Source organism: Ceratosolen solmsi, unplaced genomic scaffold (assembly GCF_000503995.2).
Source record: "Ceratosolen solmsi marchali unplaced genomic scaffold, CerSol_1.0 scaffold10, whole genome shotgun sequence".
Taxonomy (NCBI): domain Eukaryota; kingdom Metazoa; phylum Arthropoda; class Insecta; order Hymenoptera; family Agaonidae; genus Ceratosolen; species Ceratosolen solmsi.
Window position 1 is genome coordinate 11353220 of NW_011948412.1, and position 13753 is coordinate 11366972.

Consider the following 13753-nt stretch of genomic DNA (forward strand, 5'->3'; position numbering starts at 1 on the left):
CATATAAAGCGTAAAATAATAGTGGGCAAAGGGATAGAATAGAGAATGGAAAGGTGAGGAAGGAAAGGAAAAGAATGTTGTTTTTTTTTTTTTAAATTATAAAAAAAGGAATTACAAAAATATGTGAAAAATGATGAAATTAAAAAAGATAAAAGAAATGGAAAAATCGTAGGAACGACAGAGAGTAACGAATATAGTAAGAAGTGAAGGATGGAATTAAATAACGACAAAGGCAGAAGAGAAGAACAAAAATATAATGGACTATAGAAAATTTTATACGAAGAGGAAAAGTCAAAATATTGGAACAAAAAAAAATTTTATGACCGTTATAGATAGGAGTTTAATGTCGAAATAGCGATGTGAAAATGAAGCCAAAGCAAAAGTTTATTGAAATGATGTAGAAGAAGAAGAAGACGAAGAAGACGGTGTAAAATATGTAATAAAGAAAGATAAAACATAGATGTATATCGAGAGAATATTAAGAGCGAAAGATAAAATAAAATAGAAGATAGAGATGAAAAGACAGGATATAAAGATAATTTAAGAATATGAATGGAATAAGCATACAAGTAAATTAAATAATAGACGGAATGACAACAATCGAACGAAAAATAAACAAAGAAGAAGAAAAAAAGGAAAAATAAGAAAAATTAATAAACGCGAAATGAGCTGGAAAGACGATATAGCGATAAAAGTAATTGAGATAATCGGTAATTTAAGGGTAATTAAGGAAGCGACAAATAATTACATGCGGTTATGAACAAATGCATTGTAAACATGACGAATAGCCGGGAGCTTAATAATTATGCCGATCGTAGATATATTATACTTTCGTTAGAGCAGAGTTAGTGTTAAGCCATTTATTTATTAAAAACAATGTTCGCTTATAATTGGAAGATAATCTGACATTTTCAGAATCGCATGGGTACGTGCGGGGCGTCCGTGAAACATCATTTATCCCGGTTGACGGATCAATGCACGATAGCGAGGAGCGCATGAACGAGCAGAATGTCCACGTGAGATCGACGACGACGGCGACGACGACGACTACAAGGCAGCCAGTAAGGCAGCCGTCGACGTCCGGTGGTAGTTCAAAGAGCTCCTCGGGCACGAGGATGGCTTGCGAGAAGGCTTCCCGTCGTCTGAGAGCGACTCTCCTTAAGGCCTCGAGGCTCGGTGTCACGACTGCCGATCTGGCACGTCTCCCCGCGGCCAAGAGAATCGTCTCCCAGAGGGACCACGACTGGAAGCTGGCGGTCCTGCTCCTACTAATGTTCGGCGGGGGTGTGATCGTCGCCCTTGTCTGTACAACGAGTCGGGGCTGCTCGAAAATCGAGGATATTGTGAGTTGATCACCTACCTCTTAATTCTATACGTTTATAAGCATTTCACGTCACATCGACAACATTTTCATCTCTCTCTCTCTCTCTCTCTCTCTCTCTCTCTCTCTCTCTCTCAAGTGTTGAGTCGAGAAATCTTAAAGACTGATTATCAAGTTAGTGGAATATTCGACTATTGAACAGTTTGTTGGTGAAATTTTATATTGAAAACATCAACTTCTTAAAGCTCGATTGGATTTGAATATTCGTCTTTAATGATATAATTAATAATATTTCAAGTTAATGTCGAGAGTACTTGAGAATTATAATTTAAGCATCGTCGAAGCATTTCCCTATCGAAACACAAGCATTTTACGATACAAATATGTGAAGCGTTAAGGTGTAAATTAAAAAATTTTGCATAAAAATTGTGAGCCACCGCAATGAAATTACCGACGCTATATTTGTTCGTTAAAATTCTTTATTCGGTTATTTTGCCATATTCATCGCTGAATTATAATGAAATTTTAATACGAAGATTTGCCTCAAATAACAAAAAGCCGTGAATTTTTGCAATAAATCATTTTTACGTTACGAAAATTCATACGACAGATGGATAAGGTAATCGAACGTGACGACTAATTACTCAATTTATCGTTAATCCGGCGATGCATGCAAATATTTCCCAATCGATTTCGCGACATTTTCGACTCTTCGTAAAATCTAATCTTTCATGAGAAAATTGAAGACCCCTGTGCTCGGCTTAAGATACACAATTTTTATTTAGATAATTAAGTCTCACAAAGTGGATTAAATTCCCATCGCATTACAAGCCTATCCACATTTTGAATGTATTAGAAGATTGTAAGTGTAATGGTGTATTGAAAGTAGACTATAAATTACATTGTAGCAGCGAAATGAAAAAGCTCATAGTTATTGTAGCAGAGCGGGGACGGGTTGTGACGCAATAGTTTTATCGCGATGCGCATGTGTTTCGAATAAGAAACATATGCCGTTACTATTAGCCGTCGCCTATTGGCCACGGTTATCAATGTGTGAGTGTCGAGAGTAAAGTTTCGCGCTCGAATTGCAATTGGTAGGAGGTAAGTTTGAAAAGACGTTTGGAAGTTGAAGGAGCCGCCGAATCGCAAGGAGCCGCCTTTGCAATAACCAGTTGGCTCGCTCTAGCAAACTCGATTAGGCGTCAGTTAGCAAAAAATCAAGGCCCCTCGAGAAGATAGCGTCCCGCATGCGAAATCGCATTGCCGCCGCGGACAATTAGTCCCGTGGCAGGATGCGATCCCTTGATTATGGAGCACGGCAGGGGAGATGGTAGGACCACCGAAACTAAGCGGAAACTAAGCGGAAGTAGGCTCGGCCTCGGCTCGCGGCTGATGGGATCGTTAAATACATCCTCGAGACACATTGAAATTCAAATTTCGGGCCGCCCGGCGGCACGGCTATCCACCCTCGCTCCTCCGTTCTTTTACGGGAAAACTGAGCAAGAGAGAGGAGAGGGTGACTGCTATAGATAGCGGCAATTTTCGAGCGGTTGTGTATTATGGAAAGTAATTTTCAGATCCATTCACATTTGGCTACTGCTTTTTTATCCTCGAAAGTGCGATCGTTGTACTGTTTTATGGAGTATTAACGGGTGGATGCTCGGAATCCTTGTTACTAATTATCGCTGCATTATACGAGCGCGCATCTCTCAAACATCGAATAATCATTAGTTAACTCGTGAAATAAACTCGCGCAGTAGCGTTTCAAAGTGCTCGTCTTTATTTCATGTCTAGCAATATCGATTATCAATGGCCCCCTATCGTATAATGAAGAATAAATTGATATTTGCGGAGAGTCATTTAATGATAAGCGTTAGACGTTTTATTAGTACAAATTCTAATACCCTTAATAAAAACACATTTATAAATGAAGTTTCAATAAAATATTTTACCGCTTGTGCATACGCAGAACGATTGTTTATTTAATGAAAGAGAGTCACGAATAAGGACATATCGTTTTAGCAATGATATATTATAAATAATATTAAGCTTGAATGATTTTTACATCGTGTGCTTTCCAATTATACCGTAGATTAAAAGAAATATTTGAAAAGTACATGTTTACTCAATTTTTATTTAATCTTTAAATATCCTTGGACGTATAATATCAATTTAACATACAAGTGTCTTCTTATTGTTTATAAAAAAATATAAAGTAACTTTCAGTAAGCTCATCGACACACGCCTTTCTTCCACATTAATACCCGTCTAACTATCTGTTTGTTTGTTTTTTTTTTTTGTTTTTTTTTTGTTTTTTTTTTTTTTTGTTTATATATTATTTATACGGATAATGTAAATTGAAGTCTATTTATGTAAAGAAGTAACATCACCAGGAATGATGAAATATAAAAATTTAAACTTTATATGGTTAATAATCATCGTTGCTTTGTATTATTATTGTAATCTAAAGTTCCAATCGCTTAATTAGTTAATAAACATTTTAATAAAATAGAATTTATAATGTTTATAATGATAATTGTTTCATAATTAAAGTAAATAATATGAAGTATTTATATCACAACTATTATTATTATTATTGTTTTGTTTATGTTTTTGTTGTTTTTGTTGTTGTTGTTGTTGTTGTTGTTGCCTGGTATTAGGGATATTATAATTGTCTGGACGTAAAGGTTTGGTAATAATTTATGAGTATATTACGTTTAAGTATGAAGCAGCCAGTGATAGATGAATTTCTAATATAAATTTCGTCTAAATAATTGTATCACTGTCTCACTTTACCCATTTGATCCACTATTAACAATTGTAAATTGTCAACAATAACTACTCGTATTTAGTAGTTTCTATACTCCATTTCTCCAATGTATTTCTCCATTACGCTTTAATAATCTGTTTGCATAAACCTTAGCAACTTGGCGATGATAATTAAATGCCGCAATGGTATGCGGGTCGCCGTCTTCCACACTCGAGCACATTCGTCGCTTTTAACGTCTGGTGATAAATTCAAGCAAGTGCGAGGAAGAGGCGAACCCGAAATAAATAAAAGGCATTATTGCAGCTGGCAAAACTCTTAAGTGAGTTGCTCTAATCGCCCGGGATGGATGGCGTGGGTGGGTGCTGTTGTTTGTTTGTTTGTGCGTGTGTGTGCGTGCGTGTGTGTGTGTGTGGGGGGGGGGATGTGAGGCATGAAAGAGGTTATACTTTGCCGAAATGAGCATCGTGGGCTCGTTAGCGCCTTTATTCTTCATAGTCCAATAATTGCTCATTGCAAAATACCCAACCATTTCTTATCTACCTATTTATCTGCTCGTCCATCATCCCCATCTCCATCTTTCTCTCTATTTATCCGTCTATCTATCTATCTCTCAATCTTTTTACGTGTCTTTTCTTTTCCTTTGGTTGTTGTTTGTTTGGGTATTTGTGTGTGCGTTTGTGTGCGCGCGCGCGTATACAAGTGTGACGAATACTTTGGTCATTACGCAAATGGAAGTGGCTGCTGGTGCTGGCAAGGTAAAAAGTGGCAGTGCATCAGCGCCAGCATAAATATACTGTCAAGACTTACGATGGGCCAATTTTTAAATACATCTCACCTCGAATATCTTTATACTTGCTCAGTCCCGTCAGTTGCGCCTCGATAGAAAATATTTTCATCGTCAAAAAATATCCGGACATCTTTGCATTAATTTTTCTAATACCATCCGTTAATTACAATGGATGCAATGACTATGAGGTATATTGTATAGTGGCTGGACACGAGACCATCGTGTCATTCTTTCAACTGAAAGCTTCTTTCATATTTATCGAGCTAACGTCTTATTAAGATTGTGCCATTGAATATCCTTCGTAGAATCTGCTGATTTAAGAATAAAAAATATAATGCCTAATGTAGAATGGAGGAAATGTCTGTTATTGTCTGTTCCAAGCACCGTGTAAATATCGAAAGAATTTCTGTAGTCTCGTTTATTTAAACAAATGAGAATCGTCATCGGCCGATTCGTGCCGGCTTTTCGTTAAACAAGCGGTTGGGAAAGAGGGCCGAGGAATGAATGGGGCGACATCATATCCGGTCGCGCTCCCCGATGAATGACGGGGAAGGAAGTGGAGGGTCGAGCTGGAAACGGGGTGTTCGCCGACAGCTTACCGAGGGTTGCTGCTGGTTACTGCCTCTGGTAGCAGGGATGCGATCCCTGATAGTTCAAATGTTGCATCCACCTCCCACGCGGTTCGTTACAATTAATTAATGCATCAATTTACTCGGGTTTGTATCGCTGCTGCTGCTGCTGTTGCTGCTGCTGCTGCTGCTGCGCCGCGAGTTTGTCATTCGGTCTACGCGAGCCTTCAACTCCAGGGTTCCGGATTTTGGATTTCGGGGGCTTTGATAACGACAGAGGCAGAGCAATTGGCGCCTGCTTTAAAATCCGGATGCACGGCAATAATTTCAATGCGAAACAATTCGACGCCCGATGTGATTCTCGGCGGATCGAACATTCGCTGGTCCATTATCGTATATACGAATAATAATAATAATAATAATAATAATAATAAAATATTGACGTCTGTCTGTGTCGTCTGTACTCTTTCATTATTTAATTTAATTGATTCGTTCGTTAAGATTAATTTAATAATTTTGCAATATGGACGAAGTCACCTTGCGAGCATCCATAATCTTTTAAGGATTTAGAAAATATTAACAAATTACTTTAGCATTTTGCAGGCCTCCCTCGTGATACCCAAAATTATTGTAATATTAATTTTTCGCTTAAGGTAAACGAATTTTTATTAAAATATCATTCTATGTAAATTTAGATTACATCTAGTGTGTTTTTCATTTAAGTTCCTCGCATATAGATGTGAAGATTCTTCGAGTAGTTCGTTTACTTTGTAATCCGAGCCAGATGCAGAAGGAATCGATTTTGAAAATTTGCATGTGCAATCAATTACCTGTAATTAGACTAAAATTGTTGATAAAAGGAAAAAAAAAAAAAAATAAACTGAACATTATTCGTCAATTTTCATCGCATTCTATGCATTCTTGTCGAGTGATTAGAAATTCAAAGCCTCGTTAACATGGAAACTGCAATTTATGTATGTTTTTTTTTTTTTTTTTTTTTTTTTTTGTTCTTTTCTTTTGATTTTGTTTTTCTTTTGTGTTTCATTTTATTTGTCATCCCGACAAAAGTAAGAACGAATTTTGAAAGAATGAGGATTTTCATAAGAATCTCTTGCGTACAATTGTTAATTTAAGAGTTAATGAGTTATCCTTATTATTTACTCGTCTTATTGAATCGAAAACATAGATTATGATATTTCTACATATATAGACGACGTGTACTCGGCTGATTGATATTGTCGATTAAGCGACCAGGCGACTAGCAAAATAAGTACTCGATGCCATTGTTGTTAAAGCAGTTGTAAAGTCCGTGCATCGCACGTTAGTTTGCTAAGGTAAAAAGTACGTCGAGTCATATTCCACTCGTAAATAAAATGCCCATGTCCAGGACAACGTCGGATATTCCATCTTCGGGACTGCTCCTTAGTATGCATACACGCATGCTCGCATTATGTTACAGTTAACGGCAGTTTAAGCAAGAGACGTGATCTAAAATATGAAGAGGGGCTCACACATGCGCGTCGCTCTGCGCTTCGGAGCACAGCCCGAATGCGGCACAAGCTCCCGGGCACAACCTCCTGTGCCGCGGGGGCGCGCGCTTCTCTATACATATACATGAGTTATCGTGCATGTAGACGATGGATGTAAATGGTGGATACGTCGGTGTTGCCGAGTCGTGGAATACAAATGAAATACGGCGCGGCGAAAGGAGCCATTAGTGCTGCCGGAGAAGGAACGAGGGTTCCGTACTTTTTGGCGCCCGTCACGATAGACCGAAGCTAATGGATGGAAAAATTAAGGAGGCGGCGGCGGCAGTGGTGGCGGTGGCGGTGGTGGCGGCGGCTTGTAGGGGTGATAGAGGGCGAGGGGCGATGTGCGCAGTGCCACTGGAAGCTTGGATTTGAGAAAGATGCGAGAGAAAGGGCGAACTCGATCGGGGAATGCTAATTTTGAGTCCGTGCCAATACAGTTTTAACATGTTACTTGACTGCATTAAACTTTTACGGCTGCCCATGCCCATCAACCTATTAATTATTTGTTCAATACCAGATTTACGTAGTCGTTTCATAAGCTCCCCCACCTACCTTTTATCATTATTCCTCATATATACATACATATATACATACATACATACATATATATACATATACATTATATATATATATATATATATATATATATATACATATATATATATAATTCAATAGAAAGTATCATATTATCGTAGCTTTAATAGTTTATATTCAATTTGGCTTGCATGCAATCGACCGAAACGACCTGCCTACTTCATAATAATTACAAGACATTAAAACTTGCCCGATAAAACGTCAAATAAGATATTCCATTAGCCCTACCATTTTTCACCTACAAGAGCGAAATTAATTGTAAATTTAAGAAACTAAAACAAACATAAAAAAAATAGCTCCCCATAAAGTAATTCGCAATTCGATTAAAAGTTAATATACGACGATACTAAGGCATACGTAGAACTCATACGGTTAAGAAATATATCATCGGTATTATGCAAGTGCATTACTCTGTTGATGTTATTTCATATCTTAGCTGGCAAATTGTCTATTTATTCTATATGTTTATCCGAGTAATCATCTTAAAATCCGACGCTTCTGTCAACAATCGGTGTCGCCCGCACTGGCGCTCGCTACTTCGTCCGGCCCTTGAAATGCGAATTTGTAATTAAAAACGGAGGATAAAGAGGAAAATTCACAAGAAGAATAAACTTCAATATTTACTTGCGAGCTCCGGAGAGGCGTATAAAAGATACTTTGATCTCTTTGGCTGAACGTTCACTTGAGAATTGTCTTTGGGCCGAGGCTTTGGAAAATGATCGATGCAGTGCTCGATACGCGCTAAAAATAAGGGGAAAGTTGAAGCTGAGAAAGCGATAGGGAGAGTCCCGAGGCGTAAAAGTTGAAAGGAAGGAGGAAGGAGGAAGGGTCGACGAAGAAAAAAAAAGGTGAAGCAAAGCCGAAGGGTTTTCGAGTAAATAACAGCGAGACAAAAGTTGTCTCGTTCGTATTGTTCGGCGCTAGTAAGCGATCTTGAATCGCGATTGTAAGAAGTTGCTCGTCGCCAGTTGTCGTTGTCGACGGAGCCGAGTGTTGCTGGCGAGGTGGGGTCGTGGAGCCGCGGGGATACGCCTGCATCGGGCGACTCCGTCGTAGAGAAAACGAGAATAGCCGTGCAGATCGATTAGGTGTCGGAAGTGGAGCGATAAGCCCGAGCAGGCGGTCATGCTCCGTTTGCTCGGCTAACGACGCTACGGGTCCGTTGTTCTTAAAACTATGTGCGCGAATTACTCGGCTTGCCTGTCAAATTTACAATGACGAATTGAAGAGGAGCGGTGATGAGACGGACCGATGCCGTCCCGCTTCGACAAAAATGATGGAATTTCCCGGGATTGTGTCGTGTGAAGGGAGCTGCCGAGGATGCTGCCGCCGATGCTGGTAGAAAAGCTCGTTCGGCCATATCCCGTAGTACTCGACTTTTTTGCCTGGCCGACGCGGGAAGTCGAGGAAGCTGCTTCGTCGATTCTTGTTAGTAGCAAACTTCAGAGATGCTCCGTAATTGTCCTTGATTCACTGTACTATTTATTGTTCGCTAGTTTCGGCTTCATTTTACACTTAATATTGACTTTCTCAATGCTTTGAGGGATAAGACGTTGGCTATTCTCAGAAACTTCTTCCGTACCACTTAAATTCGATACTAATATGATGAGTTTGACTTGGTGTAAAATAGAGGATTCTCATTATTTAAATGAAATATGTGTAAAAAATTCTGTGTAATTCGTGTCCTTACATACTAATTTACTTATACACGGTATTCTACTGTATGAAATATAATTTATCATTGCAAAATTTGAAATTTTATTCTACGCATTGAGATAAAACAGATAATACAGATTTCGTACCATTCCCAAATATAATTTTACAAATTATTGAAAGAACACTTAAATCTTTCACATTTGGCAACTTTTGTGAGTAATTTTGTAAATTTAATTATGTAATTGATTAATTCAATGAAGTAATGGAACATATATCTTTCATAATATAGACATACTCACAATCACTCGGGTACATACATATAATTACCTTAATAGTATTCAATTTGGTACTTTTTCTTCTTACAATATCAACTAAACTAATTCATTTAAAATTATAAAACTTTTAAGCCTTCGTTTCTTGCACTGACGATAAGATTATTAATGATCTTGTTCTAATCGCTATAGTTTTTATTGTTTAATGATTGCGTAGTAGAGAAAAAGAAGCTCGACTTCCATATAAAAACATAAGATGAGTTCTCACATTTTTCAAAGCACTCCCTTCGGCTTTCGACTCTTCACTCTTATGACTATTCATGTTTGACTTTCGAATGTAACACTCGAAAATTTCAAGCACATTTTGAATTGCCCTTACTATAGAGTCAAGGACTTTGAATTCTCTCTCTCTCTCTCTCTCTCTTACGCAAACACAGACTATTCTCACGCAGCTATACACATCCACACATATCCACACATTTTCATACTTACTGTCCCTCATTTATTCATTCATTTGTTCACTCACTCATTCGCTCACTCTCCCAGCTCTCGCTTTCTCTTACAGTTACCACTATCATTCTCTCTCTCGCTCATTCTTTTCATCATACTTTCGTCTCTCTCTCTCTCTCTCTCTATTTCTTCTTGTTTTAGACGACAAGGCATAACGTAGTGACTCTTGAAATCCACAGATGTGATTGCGGAAATGGGATGCGAGAGCGGACGTGTGCATGTTTACGATGATCATGTTCTTGAAATCGGATAAGGCAGACCCACAAGAGGTCTAGAAGGGAACTAGTGTATAATGAAGAGATGAGCACTACTCGCAAGAGGATTGATATGCAGTTGCATGGTTAGAGCAAGAGATAGATAGAGAGATAGAGAGAGAAATATTTGTCATGTCTCATAATGGAAATTATTAAAAGTTTCTTCTTCATTTTGAGCATTAGCATAAACGTCCATAATGGACTGATTAAATATCAAAAATAAAAGATTAAATATCCAGAAAAGTTCCAATCGATATAGTATCAATATAGCGCAAAATTGCTGAATAATTTTTATGATTTATCATGTTTATTATTATGTTAGTCAAGAGAAAAACTCATTTTACAGTTTTATCCTATCAACATTTTAATACCAATAATTAGCCAATAAATTCATCGAAATATAACTCATCCTACACTTCAATAACTATCGGTTAGATAACAATTCTTCTTCGTTGTCTCATTCCTTTAAGTTTTGCTAATCTTATTTTAACTTGAACGTTCCATGATAGCTGCCAAATAATCCAGCCATTTGCTTTAGTCTTAACTTTAAATTACTCTTCACGCCAGTCTTGACAAATACTTTCCTGCAGCTGCGACTGTCTGGTCATAATCTCAAGGTTTTACTAATCATTAATCACAAACTTACTTTTCCATCTTCCGTTTAAATCTTCTTTTAATCATTTATTTTTTCTCCATCTGTTTATTCTTTCATCGTATTGCGCCGTAATTATGATCTGCAATACCAATAGGAAGTAGGTCGTGTATATTTAGGAAGACACGAAGAATGGTCATTTTTGCTTAATACAGCGAATTCTTTTCATGGGTATTCCAGTGTTCAGTTCAAAAAAAGAAAAAAAAAAAATAATAAAAAAACCCACGGAAATAATATGAACATCCTTCATTTAATAAAGAAGACTGCAATTCATGCAGAAAATCCATAGCAAATCTACGTGCAATCAATATCAAGCTCATAAATATTTAGAATCAAAGGAAACGCATAATTTACTGGTTAAAAAAAAAAAAAAACGCTAGATAAGCACAAATTTTAGCAATAAAATAAATAATGTGCGATGATATCTAAAGCTCAGCTTGCTTTCGACAGTCTTAACGCCGCGTTCTTGTAGATAACTACGAAAAACGAAAAAATGCGTCACAAATCTCGTACGTAGAGATTATCAGAGATCAAAAACTCCACGTGCCTTGGTGCATGTACAATTGCATAATCATAATCATGTGTGCATGGGTCTGTCTGTATGCATGTTCGTCTATTAAACACTGTAATTTACCAAAATTGTAGGAGTAGAATGTTAAGAATCAATTCTACATAATATTAGCTTTTATATTTTTTTCTGTTCACTTGTTGTGATATGACATCGACGAGAATTTCCAAAGCATATTATCTATGCTTAATTATAAGGTGTATCGTTTGAGAAAATTAGATGAAACATTGAGGAGGTAATGTTTTTGTCAGGGTTAATAACGATTAAGTAAAAGTACCGAGAACAAAATTTGTAGATTAATCTATATTTGCTCGAAAAATTTGCACAAAATGCAAATAGAATTCAATCTGTAATTGTGTTCAGCTCAGAGACGCAAACTTATTTATAATCAAAAAAAAAAAAAAAAAGAAAAAAAAATCGTATTTAATAGAATTACTAGTAAAACACGAAGCTAAGTTTTAATTGTTATTGAAAGTAAATAAAATTACATGCTAAAATAAAGTATTTGTTCTCATCGACAATACTTTTAATTCAATTTCAAAACTTTTGCATATTATATGTACTAATGAATGAAGAATTTTCGTATAATATGTAAAAGCACGTAATTTTATGTTTAAAGTATTCCAAGTTTCAATTTACATCCAATTAAAATTATAAGAATTTATTTGTTCGAGTATTATATCTTAATGGAAGGTTACTCAATTTTAATTTCACTTAAGATACTTGATCGTAGCGACAATTATTGCTCTTATCAATATGTAAAATTATCAATTTTCAAAATATACAAATTGCCGAAAGATGAAAAATGTAAATTACAGCCAAATGTTGAACGTTCTATCTGAAAATATAGCAAAGTTTCGTCAGCTGTTGAATCCAAGCAGTTTATAAACGAATATTGCCTTTCATTATTGTCACATTTATGATAAAGTTCAACTTTTGTTAGCACATATAATTAATCACTCTGTCAAATTGTTTACCGAACAAGCAAACCCAGTTTAAATTAAATTCCAAAGAATCCTGCTTAGATCCATCATTTATTAGCTAACCCTATTGTTAATTATTGTTCTAACTATAGAGGCGAGGCTATTTCCATTTACCAAACAAGCATTTCGTATAATGAAACAATTAACACAGCAATATGTGCATATGTGCTGGCAAAGAAACAACTCTATTAATGTCTAATAAACTTTATTCTCCATTTATCGTCAATCAATTAACAACTTCACCACTTCAATGAGGAAAAAAAAGAACACCAAAACTTACGTAAGTTCAATGCACAGTTGTGGTACGTCAAGTTTCCAAATTGCCTTAATGAGTGCGAGACTGAATTTTCGAATTACGAGGAAAATTTTTCCACCTTCTTTCTCTTGCTCATTTAGCCAAATGTAAATATACGTGTACGCGCTCAAGCATACTAACATATGCCCGCACATAAACACATATCCTTGAACATAAAAAATTGAATATAAAACACATTCAATATAAAAACACATTGAATATAAAAAAAAAAAAAAAGAAAAAGATATGCATGTATGCATTCAATATAAAAAAGATCCGCGAAACATGCCTAAAGTAAAATAAAGAACTAAGGAACTTTTCATATTTGTACCGCAAACGAGATATTTTCTATTATGTATCGTTATGAAATTTTAGTGTAATCGGAAGCTTGGCAATCGAAGTCGCCGGGACATTACGTTAATTACCCATAACTTTCATAACTCCTACCATTAACAATCTTTCACTTACCCAACGATTTCGTATGCTATGCATTTTTCACATTAACGCTTGAGTATAAAAATTTATGCGCATATACATACACGTACATACATCTATAGTAATAAGATATGAAAAATCAATTATCCATCAGATGATTCAATATGCGTACAAAATGAAAGTTTGATCTTTACTCCTTTCTAATGTCGCATTTCAAATCGATAACAATTACAATCTTTAATCTACTTTATGATGTATTCTATTAAACTTCAGATTATTCTAGTAATAGTGTAATAGTATAGTAATAGTATAATGAAACGACAATTACTTTGATTGGGACGTATTGTTGATAATAATGGAATTTTTTGACACTGTGAAAGGGAGTAATTGATAATATCTTAGTAACGGTATATAGTTGATGAATGATGGACACCTAGAAAAAAGTTAATAAAGCATAAATTTTGACAAGACAAACTTCGTAGTTGTAAGGAAAATTAATTTTATTATATCTCTAATAGTATTATAGAACTTGTTATAAAGTAGACAAGGCGCAAT

At 36.1% G+C, this 13753-nt stretch overlaps 1 protein-coding gene across 1 annotated transcript in view; it reads left to right on the plus strand.

The window, feature by feature from the left end:
• Positions 1-861: 861 nt before the first annotated feature.
• Positions 862-13753, plus strand: part of LOC105359479 (uncharacterized) — a 32328-nt gene continuing 19436 nt past the window's right edge. The window contains exon 1 of the mRNA XM_011496096.1: positions 862-1343. Coding sequence (XP_011494398.1) covers positions 975-1343 — 369 coding nt within the window. The 5' untranslated portion in view covers positions 862-974. The remainder of the gene's footprint in view (positions 1344-13753) is intronic.